General features: G+C 42.8%; 1 protein-coding gene across 1 annotated transcript in view; it reads left to right on the top strand.

Moving 5' to 3' along the window:
• MIPOL1 (mirror-image polydactyly 1) overlaps positions 1–20,905 on the top strand; it is a 1,009,124-nt gene that overhangs the window by 300,501 nt on the left and 687,718 nt on the right. Inside the window, exon 7 of the mRNA XM_029598907.1 lies at positions 5,517–5,622. Coding sequence (XP_029454767.1) covers positions 5,517–5,622 — 106 coding nt within the window. The remainder of the gene's footprint in view (positions 1–5,516; positions 5,623–20,905) is intronic.

The following is a 20,905-nucleotide window of genomic DNA, read 5'->3' as shown; positions in this document are numbered from 1 at the left end:
GGAGGACTCAAGAGCTGCGGGACTTGGCTCAGGCTATTTGCAGAAGGGCATACAAGGCAGCGGATATTCCGCCTGAGCACAACGTTTTTGGGGTTGCTGGAAACAGATGTGTTGTGGATGTATAAACAGCTCCAGGGCAATTCTTTCTCTCTGTGAAGAAATCAAGGATAATATAGATCCTCTAACAGAGCGTGGATGTGCCATTACAGGCTTGGTCCCATTTCTCGGTGCCTTACATTTTCTCATCACAGGCTCATTCCAGAACACAGTGGCCTGGGCCACTCAGTTTTCAAGGCATTTCATCCAGGTACTGAGGGCCATGATAAAAGGGTTAGGCAGTGCCTTAAGTATCCACAGCAGCTTATGGAGTGGCAGTAGATGGAAGCATACTATATATTTGATATAGCTGGCATGCTGAATGTAATTAGTGCAATTGATTGCACCCATGTTGCTCTTATTCCCTCACATGGGGGAGAAATGGCATGTATATTAGGTGGGGGCAAGAAATGAAAATACCTACAGTACCTGAATGTAATTCTTTTTGAAGTGTCACAAAAGGTGAAATATAAGAAAAAAAACTGAAACTGAAAGGAGGATTGATTGGTGCACAGGGCAACAAGAAGTGCCTGGTTAGAGTGGAGAGAATGTGAATGAGTGTTGTGAGAAATTAGAGCAGAAAGAAGAGGGGAGTAAATCCATGGGCATATTTTAAAAGCGAAGACACAAATTTTGAAGTGACAGTGGTACTTCACAGGGAATCAGTACTAAGAACCTGGAAGAGGAGAAGAGTACAAATAGCAGAGATGTTGGAAGAGTTCATAAGACTAATACAAGTTCCCATTGCAATAGTTTTCTTTTGTAAGTATGTCCTAGAATTTGTGAGAAAATTTTTGTATATATTCAAAACTGTATCTTCCATTCTTTGAGGACAAGCAGGATGGTAGTCCTTATGCATAGGTGACATCATTTAATGGAGCCCGGCATGAAAAACCTATGTCAAAGTTTCTAGAACTTTGAGCCTCATTGAGCATGCTCAGCATGCATTATACCACGTGTCCACATAGGGGTCCCTTTCAGTCTTTTCTTTTCCGTGGTGCTGGTCATTTCGTGGTTGGGTGAGAGCCTAAATTATTTATGAATTTTGGCCTACTTGGCCTGTTTTGGAAAACATTGTTTTTGCGAGAATTTTCTTTGCTGCCTTGCTGTCGATGCAGGGTCATAAGAACATGCCATACTGGGTCAGCCCAAGGGTCCATCAAGCCCAGCATCCTGTTTCCAACAGTGGCCAATCCAGGCCATAAGAACCTGGCAAGTACCCCCGGTTCTTCCTTTAGTGTCCTAGATAGAGTTTTCGGCCAGTTTATTTTCGCTTCAATACCTCCGGAGTGGTGGTATGTTTGGTGCTCACTGGCCATTGATAGCTGCTGCCATCCATTTTGACATTGTATTCCTTTTATTTCTTGACAACATGTCCACCTCAGAATTTAAGCGATGCCTCTGGTGCTCGAGCACCATGTCTATTATGGACCCCCATGATAGATGTGTCCTCTGCTTTGGGACATCACATGACTTCTGGGGTTGCAGCTGGTGTGCCCAGATGACCCTCTAGTGATGTAAGATCCAGCTCAATAAGTTGGAGTGCCTCTTTGGGCTGGAGAAGACCAAGGCATTGGCATTGGAGACATTGCATTGAGGGACCTTGGAGCCACACCAATGGACACCGAACTATTGACATCAGTGGGGCTGTTGGTTCTGTTGATGAAATCAGCTGGAAGGGATGCCGGACACTGGCCATTGTCAGACTCCATTGGTCCCGATGCCAGCCACCAATCCTCCTCTAGTTTCTGAAGAGGTTCTAGTCACATCTCCTCTATCCCGTCCTGTCTTGGTATTGGCAGTGTTCGAGGAGGAACTGTAGAGGCATCTGCAGCTGGCTGTTGAGAAGGTGATGCAGGGCATCGGCGCTGTGGCACCAATGCTTCTTGAGCCACTTCTAGAATCTCTGTACACTATCATTAGCATGTTACCAATCCAGCCGGCATCGGTTCCCAGAACAGCATTGATGCCCTGTGGGGCACCACTACCTCCACCTGCCAATCCGGTCATCATTGCCAGTTCCTTGGAGGAGGAAGCTTCCCCCAGACTGGCCTAGGCACTGGACCTATGGCCCCACATTCAATTCCATCTGTGTCTAAGCGCCCAGGGCCCCATCCCCAATCCATGACAGTGGTGTGCCTACAACCCTTGGGGGAATGACTCATCATTGGCCTCTACAATGCTTTTGATGGTCTCTCCTCAGATCCATCTCCTCCAGAGGAAGGAAGGAAGTCCCCGTCAGAGGACCTCTCCGTCACAGGATTTATCAGGTTGAAGGCGCAGGCCATCCACTTTCAGCTGATGACTGAAGAGGATACCAGGCACAAAATTCTTGATATCTTCAAGTTTGTGGATCCACCCGAGGAGATTGTGGCAGTCTCAGCACATGAGATCTTTGTGGAATTACTGTTGAAGATATGGGAATACCCTCTCACAGTGCCTCCCATGAATAAGAAGGCAGATGCAGTCCATCTCATCCAGAAGGCTCTTAGATTTGACAAGCATCAGCTACCCCACCAATAGGTGCTGGTCAAATCAACTTTCAAGAAAGACAAGCGTTCTTGGATCCATTTCTTGGCAACCTGGGGAAAGAGCACAGAGAGATGGACACTCTTGGGAGGAAGGTGTTCCAAGGGTCTATGCTTATTGCCCGCATAGCTGCTTACCAGCTCTGTATGAGCCACTATACATGGGATATCTGGAAGAATTGATAAGACAGTCTGAGAGAGAATTTGAAACGAACTTGGTCATACATGCAAAAACTCATAATAACTTTAAAAAATATATCCAAAGCAAAAAGCCTCCAAGGAAGTCAGTTGGACTGTTGGATGATCCAGGAGTTAAAGGGGCACATAAGGAAGATAAGGCCATCATGGAAAGTCTAAACAAATTCATTGCTTCAGTGTTTGCTGAGGAGGATGTTGGGGAGATACCTGTTTCGGAGACGGTTTTCAAGGGTGGTTTAGAGGAACTGAACCAAATCATAGTGAAACTGGAAGATGTGGTAGGCCAGATTGACAAACTGAAGAGTAGTAAATCACTTGGACTAGATGGAATACACCCTAGGGTTCTAAAATAACTCAAAAATGAAATTTCAGACCTGTTACAATTAATTTGTAACCTATTGTTAAAATTATCTGTAGTTCCTGAAGATTGGAAGGTGGCCAATGTAACCCTGATATTTAAAAAGGGCTCCAGGGGTGACCCCAGAAACTATAGACTGGTGAGCCTGACTTCAATGCCAGGAAAAATTGTGGAAACTGTTACAAAGAATAAGATCAGAAATCATTTAAATAGACATGGTTTAATGGGACACAGCCAGCATTGATTTACCCAAGGGAAGTCTTGTTTCACAAAACTCCTACATCTTTTTGAAGGGGTGAATAAATATGTGGACAAAGGTTAACCGGTAGATGTGGTGTATTTGGATTTTCAGAAGGCGTTCAACAAAGTCCCTCATGAGAGGCTCCTAAGAAAACTAAAAAGTTATGGGATAGGAGGCGATGTCAGTTTGTGGATTGCAAACTGGTTAAAAGACAGGAAACAGCGTAGGATTAAATGGTCTGTTTTCACAGTGGAAAAAGATAAACAGTGGTGTGCCTCAGGGATCTGTACTGGGACCAGTGCTTTTTAATATATTTATAAATGATCTGGAAAGGGGTACAATGAGTGAGGTGATCAAATTTGCTAATGAAACAAAATTATGCAGAGTAGTTAAATCTCAAGCGGATTGTGATAAATTGCAGGAGGACCTTGTGAGACTGGAAGATTGGGCTTCCAAATGGCAGATGAAATTTAATGTGGACAGGTGCAAGGTGATGCATATTGTATGTGATATTGTGCACTGACTTTCTGAAGTACCTCATCTCTGCTGTATTCAAGAATGCTAGTTTGAAATTAAAGGAAGCAAAGGACTCTGCTACGTGCTGGAATGCGGCCAACACCCCAGACCCATTAGCTGATTGGTCTAATATATTCCCAAATCAGAAGCCCTGCACTTATCTAGAAATAACACTCTCAGTATGTTCTGATTGGTCAGTATGGAAGGTATAAAAGGTTCTACACTTTACTGGAACTTTGAGTGACTTGGTAATTATACATTTGTATGGACCTGTCGCTCCCTGGAACAAACTTATCTGTACTTTGTTCCAGTATCTGTCTCTATTCCCTTTGTCTCTGTCTTTCCCTAATAAAGTTTCAAAGTTAACTATTACAGCTGTGTTTTCCTTTAGAATAAACAATATAGTGAACAAAAAAAACCTTGCTGTAGTTATACAGTTTTAGGTTCTATCTTAGGAGTTACCACCCAGGAAAGAGAGCTAGGCATCATAGTGGATAATACATTGAAATCGTCAGTTCATGTGCTGTGGTGGTCAAAAAACCAAACAGAATGTTAGGAATTATTAGGAAGGGAATGGAAAATAAAATAGTAGATATCATAATACCCTCTGTATCACTCCATAGTGAGACCGCACCTTGAATACTGTGTGCAGTTCTGGGTGCCTCAAGTACTGACCAAACCCAGTCATAGATTTATTCATAGAGTCAATCAAAGATATATATTAGTTACTACTGGTTTAATTTGGATCCTTCCCATTCTTAACTAACTTTTCCTTTGCAATTTTCACATCAAAGAGTATATATACTGACCCAGTAGAATATCTTGAAAACTAAAGTAAATCAACAATTTTAAGCAGCATTTTCATTTTCAGTGAACCAGATTTAAGGGTTTGACTGCATTCATTTTGGAAGCATTTGGCTGTAGACCAGTGTACTGATCAAATTTTGTGCATATAACTGTAGTATGCATAGATACAGCTGAAACAAAATACAGTGAATGATTGACAAGAATGTTGAAGGTTTGTACATTAAGCAGGTAAAATTCTAACTGCCAACTCTGCCATAAGGTCTGCAGGTACTTTTTACCCACAGATTTTACACCAGTTTTCAAAAGGTTTTCAACTATTCTTTTGAAAATTATCTCACCAAAACTACCCTGGTGCACTTATACCCGCAAATGGCATGTGCATATTTTTCCAGGGGCAAAAACGCACAAAATTTTGAAAATGTACAAGTATAGACATAATTCCAAACTCTTCACCAACACCGCCCACAAGAACTTCTCTTCAAACTGCAGGTACATACATAGAGGCCCTGTGCGCATAATTTCATCTACATATCGAGCACATAATTTTGTAAAAGTCCATTTCCACAGGTAAAAAATTGCTTTACTCCCAGAAATGAATTTGAAAATTATGCTCCCTGCTTTGTTGCTTAACAATAAGGTTCATTGGGTGTAGAAATAATGTTTAAATACTAATTTGATACAAATGAAACATTAGACAGGTTTGCTTGTTCTAGATTGATGAGATGTTCATGTTTATCCTATAAGAATCTTGTTGTTCCTTTGGATATTTCAGCTGCAAGATAAACTGGCTGAGAAAGACAAGGAACTGGAGACACTGAAACTGGACTTGGAGCTACAAGACAGGACTCTAGAAGCAAAGATCGCTGAAAAGACTGCAGGTAGCCTTGGGGAGCCTTTAACAGATGGCTTTATGGATCAGACATGCGGTTGCTATATGACGTGGCCTTGTTAATGTTAGCTCTATTTACCCAAGGAGGGGAAAAGGTTGACTTTTTTTCTTTTCTTTTTTTTTTGGCAGTTTTGAGCTGCTTATAAAATAGGTGGCTTTAACATCCTGGTACCGGTATTAGTGAGGGCTCTACCTGTATTCATACTGATTTAGGAATTAAACGCATTGTTAACACCGTGTCAATCCAATCACAAAAAGGTTGTTTGTTTTGCTGGAAGGTCCTGAACAAACAAGGGGAAATAATGATTACTAGTGCCTGTGCCTTCCCACCAGCAGTTCAAATACCACTTATTGTTTTAGCTTATTCAGAGCACTACTGCCCCCTTCTATGGAGATAGCCACATGCTTACCTCACCTCATCTGGAGGCCTCTGCTTTGCCTGGAAATCTCTGCACTTTGAGATAAATGACTTTCTTTCTCAGGATGGGGGTGATAACACTTATGTATTTAAATAAAGGGGAATGGGAATAAAACGGATATTACAGTTGCTGATTTAAAGTGTTCACTAGAAATATGCTAAAGATGTCTCTTAAATTTTTCTCAGTATTTTAGGTGTGGTATGTCACTGTTCTTACAACAAAATCACTATTTCTCCTTTCAAACTAAAGGCAGCATTTCATGATGCATTTTATCCTATTTGGCCTCTGGTTAAGTGTTTTAGATACTTGTTCAGGAATAAAGAAAGAAAGTAAAAAGGAACATGTTTACTTCAATAGGAGAGCGGTACTATAGGGTTTATTGCATGGAACAGGGATTTGGGGATCCTAGAGGCTCACTCACAGCACTCCCATTCACTTCGCCCTTCATGGAAATAAAGATTGACAAACAAAATTATAAGGCAAAGCCTTTCTATTGGACTAACAATACACTTCTTGACTAGCTTTCAGGAGCTAACACTTCCTTCCTCAGGTTCCAAAACAGAATAAGCATTATATGATGTTTGCAAGAAAATGCAAGTGGATCATAAAATGCATTCTAATGAGAGTATGAAGGTAGAAGAGCATGGGTGGGAGAGGGTTGAAATGTTAGTCATTAGAAGGTGATAAGCAGTGGAACTGAATAACTGGTAGTGCATTAAAAAAAAAAAACTCCGGTCTCTGTTGAGTCCTCTTTTGTCAATTTCAAAGTACCGTATCTGATCATTTTAACGTCAAATATCTTGTGTTCCTGGACTGCTTTGGATTTACCATTTAGCATCCTTATCATACAGTTATTGATGCAGTGATCTGCTCTGTTGCCTTGGTTTTCTTTGTGTTATATGATCTTGGATCTATGCAAATTAATTCTTGTCTTTAACTTCTGGACTGTTTCACTAGTGTAGCATCCCTCTTCACATTTTCTGCATTGAATAATATATATTACATTAGACGAGTACCATGGGAAGGACCCTCTTGTGTTGAAAGCCTTTCCTATGTGGGCAACTGTGGGGGTCCTGTGATTTGTACTGATATCGCTTGCAGCATGGTATATTGCATGGATGTGTACCTTTCTCTTTCTGAGTTTCTGTTAGAAGATTGCTTTTTGCCTATTTTTATTTCAGATTAGGTGGTTGCCAGTACTGTTGGACCAGAGAATATTTCTTTCAGTGATTCATCTTCCAAGAGTAGTGGTGTAGAGTTCTGTTATGATTTTTCTGGACTGAATTTTAGTGCAATGATGGTTTTCCTTTTTTGATTTACAGTAGGTTTGTTCTGGGTGCTTTAAATGAAGATGAAATCTTCTTGGAGATGATGCTGGGGTTGTAGACTTTTGTTTGAAGTATTCAGTCAGGTCTTTGAGGTTTTTGTCCCAGTCTTTTGGGTCAGAACATATATAGTGATACCCTAAGACTTGGCTGTATATAATGGACCTATCTGTATGTAAAAGGTGGAAGCTGGAAGTGTGAAGGTTGCTGCATCTGTCAGTTGGATTTCTGTAAACAGATGTTTGTACATGGCCATTGTTGCTAGAAACTGTGGTATCAAAAAATGTTAACTCTTTCTGTGGAGTAGTCCATTTTGAATCTGATTGAAGATTTCATAATGATGGGAGTGGTAAGTTATGAGGAATATTCAAAAATCTTTAAACACTATTACCACCTCTGGAATGAAATACAAATCAGAATGAAAAATGTGAATCTTAATTTGGTTTGTATTAACTACTAGCTGACTTATATGAACATTTCTTGGTGCTGTTGCTTTAAGGTACAAGAACTAGTATTATATAGTAACATATTGCACCAGTGTATTTCACATATGCTTAAACAAAAGGCCTTATGTAAAATAGCATTTTCTTAGCAGAACAAACAGTAATATAATTTTTAGTGGACTAATATGAAAGGAAGGTCTGTCTGCAAAATGTTGGTATTGAAAGGGGACCAAGAATATTAGGAAAAACAGAGAAGAGAAAGTAAAATGTACATTCTGCAGCTGATGGCCAGATGGCCAGTGCATTATTACTTTCCCTCACAGTCTAAGTATGTGGGATGTCTTTGACCTGTCTGTCTGTGCTGTTTTACACATTATTTAAATGAAGCATATAGAGTCTCATAGGAAAGCATTTTTACAGTTCAGTATTAGCATGTAAAAGCATGATTTGATGTTGTAAACAACTGTTCTAACTTGGAAGTCAGAGTAGTTAGTACATATTGTGACAGATTCCTACTTTCTGTACTTCAGTGAGACGCTTTCAGTCCAGAGCAAAGCACCATAGAGACTTGGGTGAGTCATAATAATTATGAGGTTGATATTCAAAAGTCATTTAAATGGATAACTGAAACGTTATCTGTCTAAATGGCCACCCGGTGTCATTCATCGCCATATGTGGCTAAATTCTAGCCGCATAACGAGCTAGCCACTAAGTTGGAGGCATTTCAGGGGTGGGTAGGAGGCGTTTCTGGGTAGAGTAGAGGTAGCCACATAATTAGGTTTATCCAACTTAATAGCCGAACTGCACAGCAGCTGAAAATGGACCCCTATTAGCTTTCCTCAAAAACATTGCACAATTTTTTTCCTGGAAAAGAATGTGTGCAAAGAATGTGTGCATTATTATTCTCCTGGACCTAAGGGAATGCCTTATTTAAATGCAGCTAAAAGAACATTGTGCATAGGGATGTGAATCGTGCTTCTGACTATTGAAAATATCGTACGATATTTTCAAAATCGTCAGAAATCGGGGGCTCCCCGAAACCGATAGGAAAACCCCACGAAATTATTCATGGGGTTCTCTTATCGTTTTGGGGGAGGGCGGGAAAAAACGGCACACAAAACCAATCCCTAAACCCACCCCTACCTTTTAAAACTGATCCCTTAGCTTCGCCCACCCTCCCAAACCCCTCCAAAAACGTTTTACAAGTACCTGGTGGTCCAGTGGGAGTCCCGGGAGCGATCACCTGCTCTCGGGCCGTCGGCTGCCACTAATCAAAATGGCGCCGATGGCTTTTTGCCCTTACCATGTGGCAGGGTATCCGTGCCATTGGCCGGCCCCTGTCACATGGTAGGAGCACTGGATGACCTGCGCCATTTTTAAAGATGGCGCCGGCCGTCCATTACTCCTATCATGTGACAGGGGCCAGCCAATGGCACGGATACCCTGTCACATGGTAAGGGCAAAGGGCCATCGGTGCCATTTTTATTAGTGGCAGCCGACGGCCCGAGAGCGGGAGATCGCTCCCGGGACTTCCACTGGACCACCAGGTACTTGTAAAAAGTTTTGGGGGGGTTCGGGAGGGTGGGGGAAGCTAAGGGATCAGTTTTAAAAGGTCGGGTGGGTTTTTTTGTTTATCGGCTCGGGCGCAGCCGATAAACAAAACCGCGATTGGGCCGCACAAAAAAAAATTTATGATGTGAATCGGAACCGGAATCGGAACCGATTCCGATTCACATCTCTAATTGTGCATACTTTTTGCCATTTTCAGGAAGGGCAACTTTCTGAGAACTAATTATGCATGTAAATGGATTTGAAAATTGACTTCTACGCAAAAAATGCGTAAAGAATAAACATTGAAAATGTCGCATCCTGAGTCTTCATAATACAGAGGGACCATATCACCTTCTGCACATGTAAATTATTTTTTAATTCGTGTTATTTTTTCCACAGTGGTAATATCTCATATACAGAATAATGTGGCTGTGATAATCTCCGATGTAAAACCATGAGACTCATATTACTTCTACTTTGAAATCTTTACATTGGTTTCTAGACCTCCCTCTCTTTATTCTAATTTTAAGATGCTTATTTTAATCTATAGAGCTCTTCATAATGTAGACCCATCCTATCTAAGGGACAGATTGGAATTGTATATGCCAGTAAGAATGCTGAAACCATCACAGTTTGCATTGCTGGGAGAGAGATTAGGCTGCAGAGTATGAGGAGTAGAGTATTCTCCTTTGCAGGCCTTAAGTCTTGGAAGGTTCTCTTTATAGATAGTTGAATGCTATATAATTATTTATATTTTATGAACATAAGAACATGCCATACTGGGTCAGACCAAGGGTCCATCAAGCCCAACATCCAGAGGGAAAACCTTAGACGGTAACTTTTAAATAGGTGCGTGGGCGCACATGCACACTCATTCGTCAGCCCGCACCCAAAGATGCGGCCATTATATAACACGCGCATATATGTGCATGTCTTATAATATAGCCTGACCATATGCAAATGTGCATACAGTTTTAAGTGGACGTGTGCCGATGCATGCAAATGCTGCTTCTACCACATAAGTGGGGGGATTTTAAAACACACGAGCGCCGATTCCAATACTAGTTTCCCAGTTCGTTTCCAGTTTGCCCAGGTAAGGAATAGGACTTCCAACCCCCCCTAGTTTAATAGCTCTTCCTCCCTTTTCTCCTGTTCACCCTGACTCTTAAAACCACGCTGATGTGTTTTCTATTCTTTGTTTTACAACTTACTCACCATCCATGGCAGAAGTAAAGTTTTGTGGCGGGGGCCCCAGTGTGAGCCTATGTGTGTGTAAGTACTTATGCGCAAATTTCAAATTAAAATCCAGATCACGCCCAGGCCTCGCTCCTTTTTTGGAACTTTTCATTTGTGCGCGTAACGGCAAGTATGTGTTGCGGTCCTGGTCGCAAGCCTTGCGACCGGGTCTTTACCTTGGTCTCTCCGGCGGCAGCGGCGGGAGGTTCGGGCCTGTCCGGGCTCCCCAGAGGCTCAGCTGCGAGACGCACGGCTTGCTGGGCTGGTTCGGGCCTTCTCGCGGTGGCGTCTCCACGAGGGAGACGCCGCTGAGCCTCTTAATCCGGCTCCTCCCTCTCTAGGCACATGCGCACGCGGGGAAGCCCAATTTAAAGGGCTTTTCCCGCCAGACCGCGGCCCGCCCACTAGAATGACATCAGACGCCGGCTAGTATTTAAAGGCGGCGTCTGCTCCCATTCACTGCTTTGCAACGAGGTTCCTCCTAGTGAGTGCTAGTTGCGTCCTTGATCCTGACGTTCCTGTTCCAGTTCCTGATCTTCTGGTTCCTGTTCCTGCTTCCGCCGTTCCTTCTTTAGCTCCTGGTGTTCCGGTCCTGCTTCTGCTCCCGATGTTCCTGCTCCAGTTCCAGCTTCTCCGTCTCCCGCATCCTCCGTTCCTGACTCCTCAGGTTGGTCTCTCTGGCTTTGACTCTGGCTTGCTCCTGGTTTCCGTTTCTGCCGCCTGCCTAGATCTCGGATCGTCTCATCTTCCTCCACGCTTTTGATCCCCTAAGTCCCAGCGGCCTGGGATCTCACGAGCTCCTCTCGGGGGGTCCGCAGGCTTCCAGGGTGAAGAATCCGGATCTACGTGTGACCTGACACCGCCCACCGGCCTACTTCCTCGCCGCAGAGCGCCAACCACCTCTACCAGCTCACTCTGCCAGGCCGGCCCAAGGGTCCACTGCTACACCCGTAACAGTATGCGCACATTGAGGTGGCTTTTAAAATCCGCTCAGAACGCGCCGGCCCAACTTGTGCGCATATCTCCCGGTTTTGGTGGGCACTGGGCTTTTAAAATTCACCTTTTATTGTTTTAGCTCGCTTTTGGTTAGGTGTTTTCTTGATATTGAGCAGTTTTCACCAAGGCAATTAATAGTTTTGGTTATTTTTCTATAGCGCTGTCATGTTAAATTCTGATGCATTGGATTGGAAGGTTTTGTGGCAGTGCTAAGGATTTTCTTCTTTTCAAATGTTTTTAATGCATTTTGGGGGTAAATTTGTAACCTTGCACATTAGTTAGCTGGCAAATACATGTATAAATTACATTCATTTTCAAAGTGGGTTTACGAACACAAGTCCTCGTTGAAATTTATTTCACCAAATCTACCCATACAAACTTACATCTGCTGACATGAGCACAGGGGCGCACCATAGGGTAGGGTCAAGAAGCACGCATGGTAGTTGCTATTTTATAAGAGAGATATGTGTATAGATTAGCCAATTTATCCATACAATTTTACACCTGCTAATTGGACTTGCTGTTGACTGTAATTTTTGGGTGAGAGGTCCAGATGAATTGATGAGGGATCAGAGTGAAGTACTAGACAATCCAGGTGAACTGGCAGAGGTATTAGCAAGCTGGTGATTTCAAGTATGCATGCAAGTATTTTCAAAATGGTATATGTGCATAATTTATAAAATGCCTCTTCCACGGATAAATCAAGATTATTACGTGTACATGTTATTTTTTTTTAGCTTAAAATATGCGCAAGTAAATATCTTGCATTGGAAATATTTGCGAGTACTGGAACATACATGCATACTTTCAGAGCAAAACTACGTGGTATTTTATAAACTCTGCAGCTTTTGCTGCACAATTTATAAAATGCAAAGATAAATCTCCACATGGCCACCTATGCACTCAAATGCAGTAATGGAAATAGGTTTGAAAGCTAGACACTATCAAGTAAATTTTCAAAAGGGGATACGTGCAGAAAATTAGCAAAGACACGCGTAACTAACTGTATTTGTGCTCATCCTATTTTATATACATTGAAAGTTCACGTGTAATTTTGGTTTCACACGCACGTTTACTGGTGCAAAAAAGAGATGATCTAGGTGCATTTCGGGGTGGAGTCAAGAGGTATGTGTGGAAAGTGCTATTTCATACGGGATAGTTGCATATAAATTTCTGTCTTATTCACTCAAATTTACACCTGCTAATTGACTAGAACAACTAGGCCGGCGTCCTACCAGCAGAGGTGAGAGGCCTGTCGCGGGCTTGTCCCTCAACGGCATCGCAACAGATGTACAAACTTCAAATCGTTTCCGCTAGAAAGGAAACAATAGAATTAGAGGTCACGATATGAAACTTCAAGTAGGGCCAAAATCCAAATCAGGAAAAACCTCCTGCACTTCCACCTAAATCCACAACTCAAAAGCACTGCCTCACACCTCTCAGGAGAGTTGCTTAAATAACCTCAAATGGATGGCCATCCAGCACCCTCAAAGGGAGGGTCTGTAATCAGGCCGGCGCGTCCCAATAGGTGAACTAGGCAGTTGCCTATGGCACTAGCCATTAGGGAGAAGCAAAGAGTAGCTATGTGGGCCCACAATGGAGCCCATCCACTCACGGCCAAGTGGAGTAGAGACTCGATGGGCCGTGAGTGGAGCCAATCCTGCTCGCAGCCGAAAGAAATAGAGACTCAGCAGGCTGCGAGCATCGCCCATTCTGCTCGCAGCCCAGAGAAGCAGAGACTCGGTGGGCTGCAAACAGCGCCTATCCTGCTCATGGCCGAGAGAAGCAGTGTCTCAGTGGGCCATGAGTAATGCCTCTGTTTGTGAGTATGTATGTGTGAGTGAGAAGGATTGTGTGTACGAGAGAGCAATGGTGTTAGAGAGAAGGAGGGAGCCTGTGTAAAGTTGTTTGTGTGTATGAATGATGAAAGGAACCTAAGTATGTGTAAGAGAGGGGGGCCTGTCGGAGTGAATGAGGTTGGGGCTGGAGCTGGGGCCTGGGCTGGAGGGGTGAGGGGGGTGGGCGCAAGGCAGAAAGTTTGCCTAAGGCACCTAATACCCTTGCACCGGCCCTGGCTGTAATGAATAGTGCCCTCCCATTACTCTAAACTGACTGTTCCTAGCTAAAAGGAGTTACACTAGGGCAATATTGGTAATGAATCCCCTTGGGTGATTACAGCAATGCACTTCAAACATTATGTTACAAATGAAGTGAGAGATAAATCTAAAAAAACAAAATGAAATGAAATATCTTCCTGGCCCTTTCTAGTGCAGTGTGTGATGAAGCCCATCTTTCCACAAGCATAAAAACTATTTATCAAGGCTAAAATGAGCAGGTGATAGTCACATGATAAATTTCAAAAATAAAGAGCTGAGATAATAATTGGAATATCACCCTAGTAATAGACAAAATGGTCTTCTGTAGCATCTTGTCTATTACTAGGGATACTATATGGCAGGGCTTCCCAAACATTTAGCCAATATGACCCCATTTTAGCACTTGAAAATTCATATGACCCCCAAAAATGACCAAAACAAATTAGTAAGGATGCAGTTCCCCCTCTAATGGTCACTGCACCCTCCCTGGCCTCCAGCTGATTCTGCCTCTCAACTTCCACCCTCACCAGTCAATCCATTCTTTTAATCTCCACCCCTTTCAGAGGACTTTAACCTCCTCCCCTCCAGCAGAACCCCTTTTTCAACCTCAGCCCCTCTTACATCTCCTAACTTCTTTCACCTCCCCAGCCTATCCCCTCTCACCCTCTCCAGCCATTTTCATATCCCCCTAGCTGCTTCTCTCTCGCCCCAAGTCCTTTTTAACCACCTACTGACCCTCTGTCATCACTCTTCTCTTGCCCTATCTCCCATTCCCTCCTCAATATCATCTCCCATTCTCTCTCTCAAATCCCCAAGCCTCATTTCCAGTCCTTCTCTCATTCTCCAACTTCTCTTCCCTGGTTGATCTTCTGATATTCCTCTTCTCTCATCCTCCATAGCTAATCCTTCTCTAGCTGATTGAACCCTCAAAACCCTCCTGCATCTGATCCATTCCTTCAAGCAGCCCCTTCTCCAAACTGCCTCCCTGCCAGGATCAGCAGCAACATTTTCCTTTGACCCTGGGCCACAGTTGGATGACAACTGATGGGAAAAAAAGGCAGGCAGCTGAAAGGTGTCTATTATCTATTTATGTGCCAGTAAGAAAAACTTTTGGTTAATGTATATTAGTATGTGCCATCCTTTTATTTTGCAGACTTCCAGACTCCTAGCTGATATGTCTGTGCTTTTGGAAATGATTCGTATTTCTATTTAGGGATTTACAGGATTTGGTAGTAAGAACTTTGTGGAACATATGCATATTGGATGGAAATAAATGACTTCTAATTAAGTGCAAATTTGTCTGTTTTAAGTTTCTCTTTTAGAAGGCGAGTTAGGAGTTTACAAGCATAGGAAAACAAAGAAAAGATTTTAAATTAGACAAAGGGGCAACATTTTTCTTTTGGTTAAGTTCAGTGGTTGTGCTTTGTGGAAAGAGAGGAGCAGTGGCAGTGTCCACTGGCCTATGCACACTCAGTCCCCCCTCATGACTGCTCCCAAGCCCAATGGGGATCTGCAGGTGGCAGCAGCATTAGTAATGAAAATCAGCACAAGGCCTGAGCCAGTGCAAGTTTACAGGCTCTGATACCTCCTTGCGCAGGCCTTTCCCATTAGCATGGACACTCATTGGAGGGTGGGATTACTACAGGGCCTGTTAGAGTGTGCTGGCTCACAGGCCTCATGCTAACTTCCACTATTAATGTTGCTGGCACCTGAAGAGCAGTGCTGTTTGAGAAAACTGTGACCCCCAGCTGAAGGTTTTGGGACCCCATTTGGGGTCCCAACCCATAGTTTGGGAAGCCCTGCTATATGGTCAAATCCACCATCAATGATCAAATAATCCATGGTAGCGAGACAAAGGGGTCCCATTTATTACATTTTTTTTGACCCAGCAATTTTCTCCTGTTTTGGGCTTCCAGTTTAATTGGGTCTGGAATCTGGAACCGTAAACTTTCCTTTGCAGCTACCCAAAGAATTCCCCTCCTGTTTTATATTCTTTCCTATCCGTCATTGCAGCATCAGTTCTCGGGGCCATGCACATCTGGTCTTTCTGGAACCCTTCAATCATGGGCCCTGAATCTGGCCATGTCAACATGCTGCAATAACTGGGACTCTTTCCTCAGGAGCTTTACCCAGAGCCCCAGCAGGCCAGGGGAGGAAAGACCTGATCCAGGAATGGAATCCAGGTTCTTTGCATCGCAATTTACAGCACTGTCACATTGTCAGCTCCTATTTATTAATTTGTTGAGGGGATAACATGACTTCCTATCAGCATTTTATATTGTGTATTGAGAAGACTCAATGAAATGGAATATTCATGGGTTTATTTTTGGATTTATTAATTAAAATGTTTGTAACATGTCATATTTCAAGGCGCTCAGAGCAAGGAACAGCAAGGTTTAAAATGACCTACGTACAAAATAAAACATAACATCAATAAATCAACAATAAAAAATCATTACATCAACTACATTCCAAATTATAGTATTAATAAGAAATTAATAAAACAGATAAATACCAAGCCATAGAAGAATGGATACTGACATATCCATGACATAATCATGACTTTTATACCGGGTTCTGAACCCATAGCATATGTGACATACTAAAACTAGATAAAAACAAGAGAAAAGCATTTTGAGACCACATCTCACTTGACAGTGCATTCCATTCCCATATGTAGTATCCCAATTCTTAATATATATTGGAAAATTTGAATTCTTTAGAGTCTAGTCTGGTTCAAAAAAACTGAAAACAGACAGGTGGGGCTCCTCTTAACAAAAGTGGAAGTAGAAGGAGGCTGGGAAATACAGGCTAGTTAATCTGACCTTGGTGGTAATTAAATCAATGGAATCTCTGCTAAAACGGAGGGTGGTGCAGTTTCTGGAATGCAGTGGATTATAGGATTCAAGGCAAAATGGTTTTAACAGAGGTAGTCTTGTCAAATGAATCTAATTAATTTCTTTGACTGGGTCACCAGAGAATTAGATCAGGGGATAGTTCTAGAAGCAAGCTATTTGGATTTCAACCAGACCTTTGACATGGTTCTGCATAGGTGACTTATAAACAAACTGAGCACCCTAGGCCCTAGCGTGACTGACTGGGCCCTAAAGTGACTGACTGGGTTAGAAATTGGTTGTGTGTGAGGCAACAAAGGGTAGTGATAAACAGAGTTCAATCCAAGGAAAGGAGAGTAAACAGTGGTGTGCGACAGGGATCAGTCCTCAGTCTAGTTCTGTTTAACATTTTCCTAAGCGCTGTTGCAGAATGGCTATTGGAAAAGGTTTTCTGATACCAACATCTGCAACAGGATAGACATCTTGGAAGGTGTGGAAAACATGAGGAGGAATCTAATAAAGCTTGAGGAATAGCCTAGAGCAGTAGTTCCCAACCTTTCTTGTGTTGTGGCACACCTGGCATAGAGTTCACCATTCTCACTTTCTCTTCTCTTCCCTGATTATCCTCACTTTTCTTCACCCTCCCCCCAACCTCAGCACCATCTCCTCTCCTCCCTTCCCTCTCTCCACCCCACAGCATCATAATCGCCTTCTCTTCCATCTCCCCTGGCATCATGAGCTTCTTCCCTTTCCTCCTCCCCCCCTCCCCCCCTCACATCATCAACATCCCCTTCCCTTTCTCTTCACTCCCCCAGCATCATCATCATTCCCTTCCATCTCCCTCCATCCCTCTCCCTCCACTCCCCCTGGCTTCATCATTATCATATCCCCTTCCCTCTCCCCTCACTTCCTCTGGCATCATTATCACCTTCTCTCTCCCTCCACCCTTTTTTCCCATCCCCTTCCCTCCCTCTCCACGCCTTTCCTCCACCCCCTGGCATCATCATTACCTTCCTTCTCCCCACCTTCCCTTCTCTATTCCTCACTTTCCTGGCATCATAGAAACATGATAGCCGAAAAACACCATATGGCCCATCTAGTCTGCCCACCCACCCAATTAATTTAGCATTATACTTCTCAGCACTTCCTTAGAGATCCCTTGTATTTATTGCATACTTTTTGAATTCAGAATCTTCCTTTCTCTCTCTCCCACATCCTGAGGCAAATTCAGCTATCCCATCTTTCCCACTGCCCTGGAACTGACAGAAGTCTAAGCAGCACTTATCTGATGCTGCTTTTTCCTCCCCAGTCAGCTTCTGTCTGCAGTCTGAATTGTATGGGGCCAGCATGTCTGACCAGCACTATAGAGCCCCGTGCAGTTTCTATTGCAGAGGTGGAAGCAGGGGTAGCAGCAGATAAGTGCTACTCTCCACCCTCTCCTCCCTGCTGGTGGGAGGACATCCTGCAGGCCAGGAGGAAAATAAAAATTGAAGACTGCAACTGCTGCACACGTACCCTTCAGCCATAGCACTAGAGTTTGGCAGCTGGAATTTAATGCTAAAAATTGCAAAGGCCTTGCATTTGGGTCGTAAAACCACAAGGGAGTGATAGGGGATGAAGTTCTTCTGTGCACCAAACAAGAGCAGGATCTAGGGGTGATCATATCTGATGATCTTAAGGTGGCCAAACAGACTAGTCGACAAAAAAAGACCAATGGATGCATAGGTGCAAAAGAGGAGGAATAACTAGAAAGAAAAAAGAGTGATATTGTCTCAGTATAAGTCTCTGATAAGACCTCATTTGGAGTACAATGTATAATTCTGGAGACTGAACTTTCAAAAGGATATAAACTGGATGGAGTCAGTCTAAATGGCAGCTACTAAAATGGTTAATGGCCTTCATCATAAAGCATATGGGGGCAGACAAAAATCTAAACATACGTATCCTGGGGGAAAGGCGTGAAAGAGAAGCTATAGAGACATTTAAATACCCCCGAGGATTAAATGCACAGGTAACAGGTCTCTTTCTACAGAAAGGAGTCTCTAGAACAAGGGAGCATGGCATGAAAGGGGGTAAAATCAGGAGTAATCTAAGGAAATATTTCTTTAGTGAGAGGGTGGCAGAAGCATGCAAATGGATTCTCAATGGAGGTGGTGGAGACTTGGACAATATCTGAATTCATGGAAGCATGGGCAAGCACAAAGGATCTCTAAGGGAGAGAAAGGGATTGTAAAGCTAAGCAAAAGGTGTGACTGGGGAAATTGGAAGGGCCAAATGGTCTTTATCTTCCTTCACATTATGTTTTTATAAAGACATTTTATACCAATGCAAAATTATTTCTTTGTCTGAGGAGTACTTAAATAAGCATACCTCTGAATCAAAAAGATTGTTTATAAAGAAAATAGAGTCATTAATTGCTGAAGTAGAGTTACATAATTGAAAATATTGAACAAAATGGGGCATGTGCCCTGTTTCATTTTGAATTTGCTGTAGTTATTTAACCACAAACTCTTAATGTAAAAAAATTATTTTAGTCATAACAATGTATAAACAAACTGATTGGGTTCTTTTTTCTTACAAGCCATTGAGCAATTAAAGGACATCCTTATTTTTCCCCTCTAGTTAAGCAGGAAAAAGCTATGGTCACTAACATCCATGGAGCCTTTGGGGAAAGAGTGATGCACTTTAATCCACACAGTGAAATTATTGCCAAGTTGAAATGAACCAAGAACTCTGAAAAGGTCTTCCCATTTTTTTCTTTTTTAACATGTTTAAAAAAGTTACAAAGCACAGAACTTTGCTTACAGAAACACAGTGTGAAAGAACTAACTGTAATCTACATCAGAACCACAAATCAAACATACAGAAAAATAAAATGCAAAACATTTCTCATTACTTGGTCATACAACATATTAGGAGAAGATTAAGAAATCAAGGAGACATGTAGAAATATAGAAAAAAATAGCCATAGAATGGAAAACCTGCAATTTAAAAATCTATTCAAAACTGAAGCTTAATTGAAAGCTGGAGAAGAAGTTAACAGTCTTCTAGAGCAGAGATGGGCAAACTATGGCCCATGGGTCAAATCTAGCCCATCACTATCTTTCTTCTGGCCTGCCTAGCTCTCCTAAAATGTATATTATGTGCGGCCTACGCAACTAATCTCATGTAGACGGGAAGATCATAGACTGCATCGGCAGCACTATTCAATGATGTGCTGGCGGGAAGGACAGGACCGTGATGCAATGAGTGACGCGCTGGTGGGGCTCCACCCTCTGTCAGCAAGAACAAGACTGGGACTGTGGCGCAATGAGTGACGCACTGGCGAGGGACCCATGCCCCTGCCAGCATGACTCTAGATCCTGCACAGTGGCGGGCCTGAAATTGACACCAGCCAGCAAGAAGAAGATGACATGAAGCTGGCAAAAGGTTGAATCATTACATGGTGAGTTGGGAAGAGGAGGGGTATAAGTAAGGCAAGGAAACGGGATGAGGGAGTTAATGACTGAGGGGAGGGGAGAGATAGGGTGTGTGAGGGGAGGAGGGAGAGTGACTAAAAGGGAAGAGAGAGAGTTGGAAGGAGAGAAATGACTGAAAGAGAATAAACAGTGGAAGGAGGGAAAGTGACTGAAAGGGAAGAGAGTGAGTGGGAAGGAAGGGTGAGTGACATTGCCAGAGGGATGTAGTTATGGCAGTTAGTGTAACTGGGTTAAAAAAAGGTTTGGATAAGTTCTTAGAGGAAAAATCCATAAACTGCTATTAATCGGTAAGGAATAGTAGTTTGAGATCTATTTAATGTTTGGGTACATGCCAGATACTTGTGACTTGGATTGGCCACTGTTGGAAACAAGATGCTGGGCTTGATGGACCCTTGGACTAATCCAGTATGGCCTTTTTTATGTTCTTATGTTCTAAGGGAGTGAGTGGCAAAGAGGGGTTAAGGAAGAAGGGATTGAGGGAGTGAGTCAGAAGGAGGTGTGAGTGACACAAAGGGAGGTGGGTGAGGGGGTGTTTGACTGAGAGGGAAAGGGAGTTGGAGGGTGAAAGACAGAGGGAAGGTGGGGTGAATGACTGAAAGGTGAATGAGGGGTAATGAGAAAGTGGATGAGGAGAGTTACAAAAGAGGGTAGAAGGATTTGGGATTGTGTGTGTGTGTATATATGTGTGTGTGTATATATGTGTGTGTGTGTGTGTGTATATATATATATATATGTGTGTGTGTGTGTGTGTGTGTGTGTCTGAGAGAGAGGAGAAAGTTTGTGTTCCCTCTACTTCCCGTCCACTAATCTACTACAATCTCAAGGTGACTGGAATTTAAAACTTCATAGGTATGGAGAGGGGAAAATTTTTATCCTTATTAGTTTAATTATTG

This window comes from Rhinatrema bivittatum, chromosome 4, assembly GCF_901001135.1.
Source record: "Rhinatrema bivittatum chromosome 4, aRhiBiv1.1, whole genome shotgun sequence".
Classification (NCBI taxonomy): Eukaryota; Metazoa; Chordata; class Amphibia; order Gymnophiona; family Rhinatrematidae; genus Rhinatrema; species Rhinatrema bivittatum.
The sequence above is the reverse complement of the archived record's forward strand: the minus strand, read 5'-3'. Positions and strand labels throughout refer to the sequence as shown.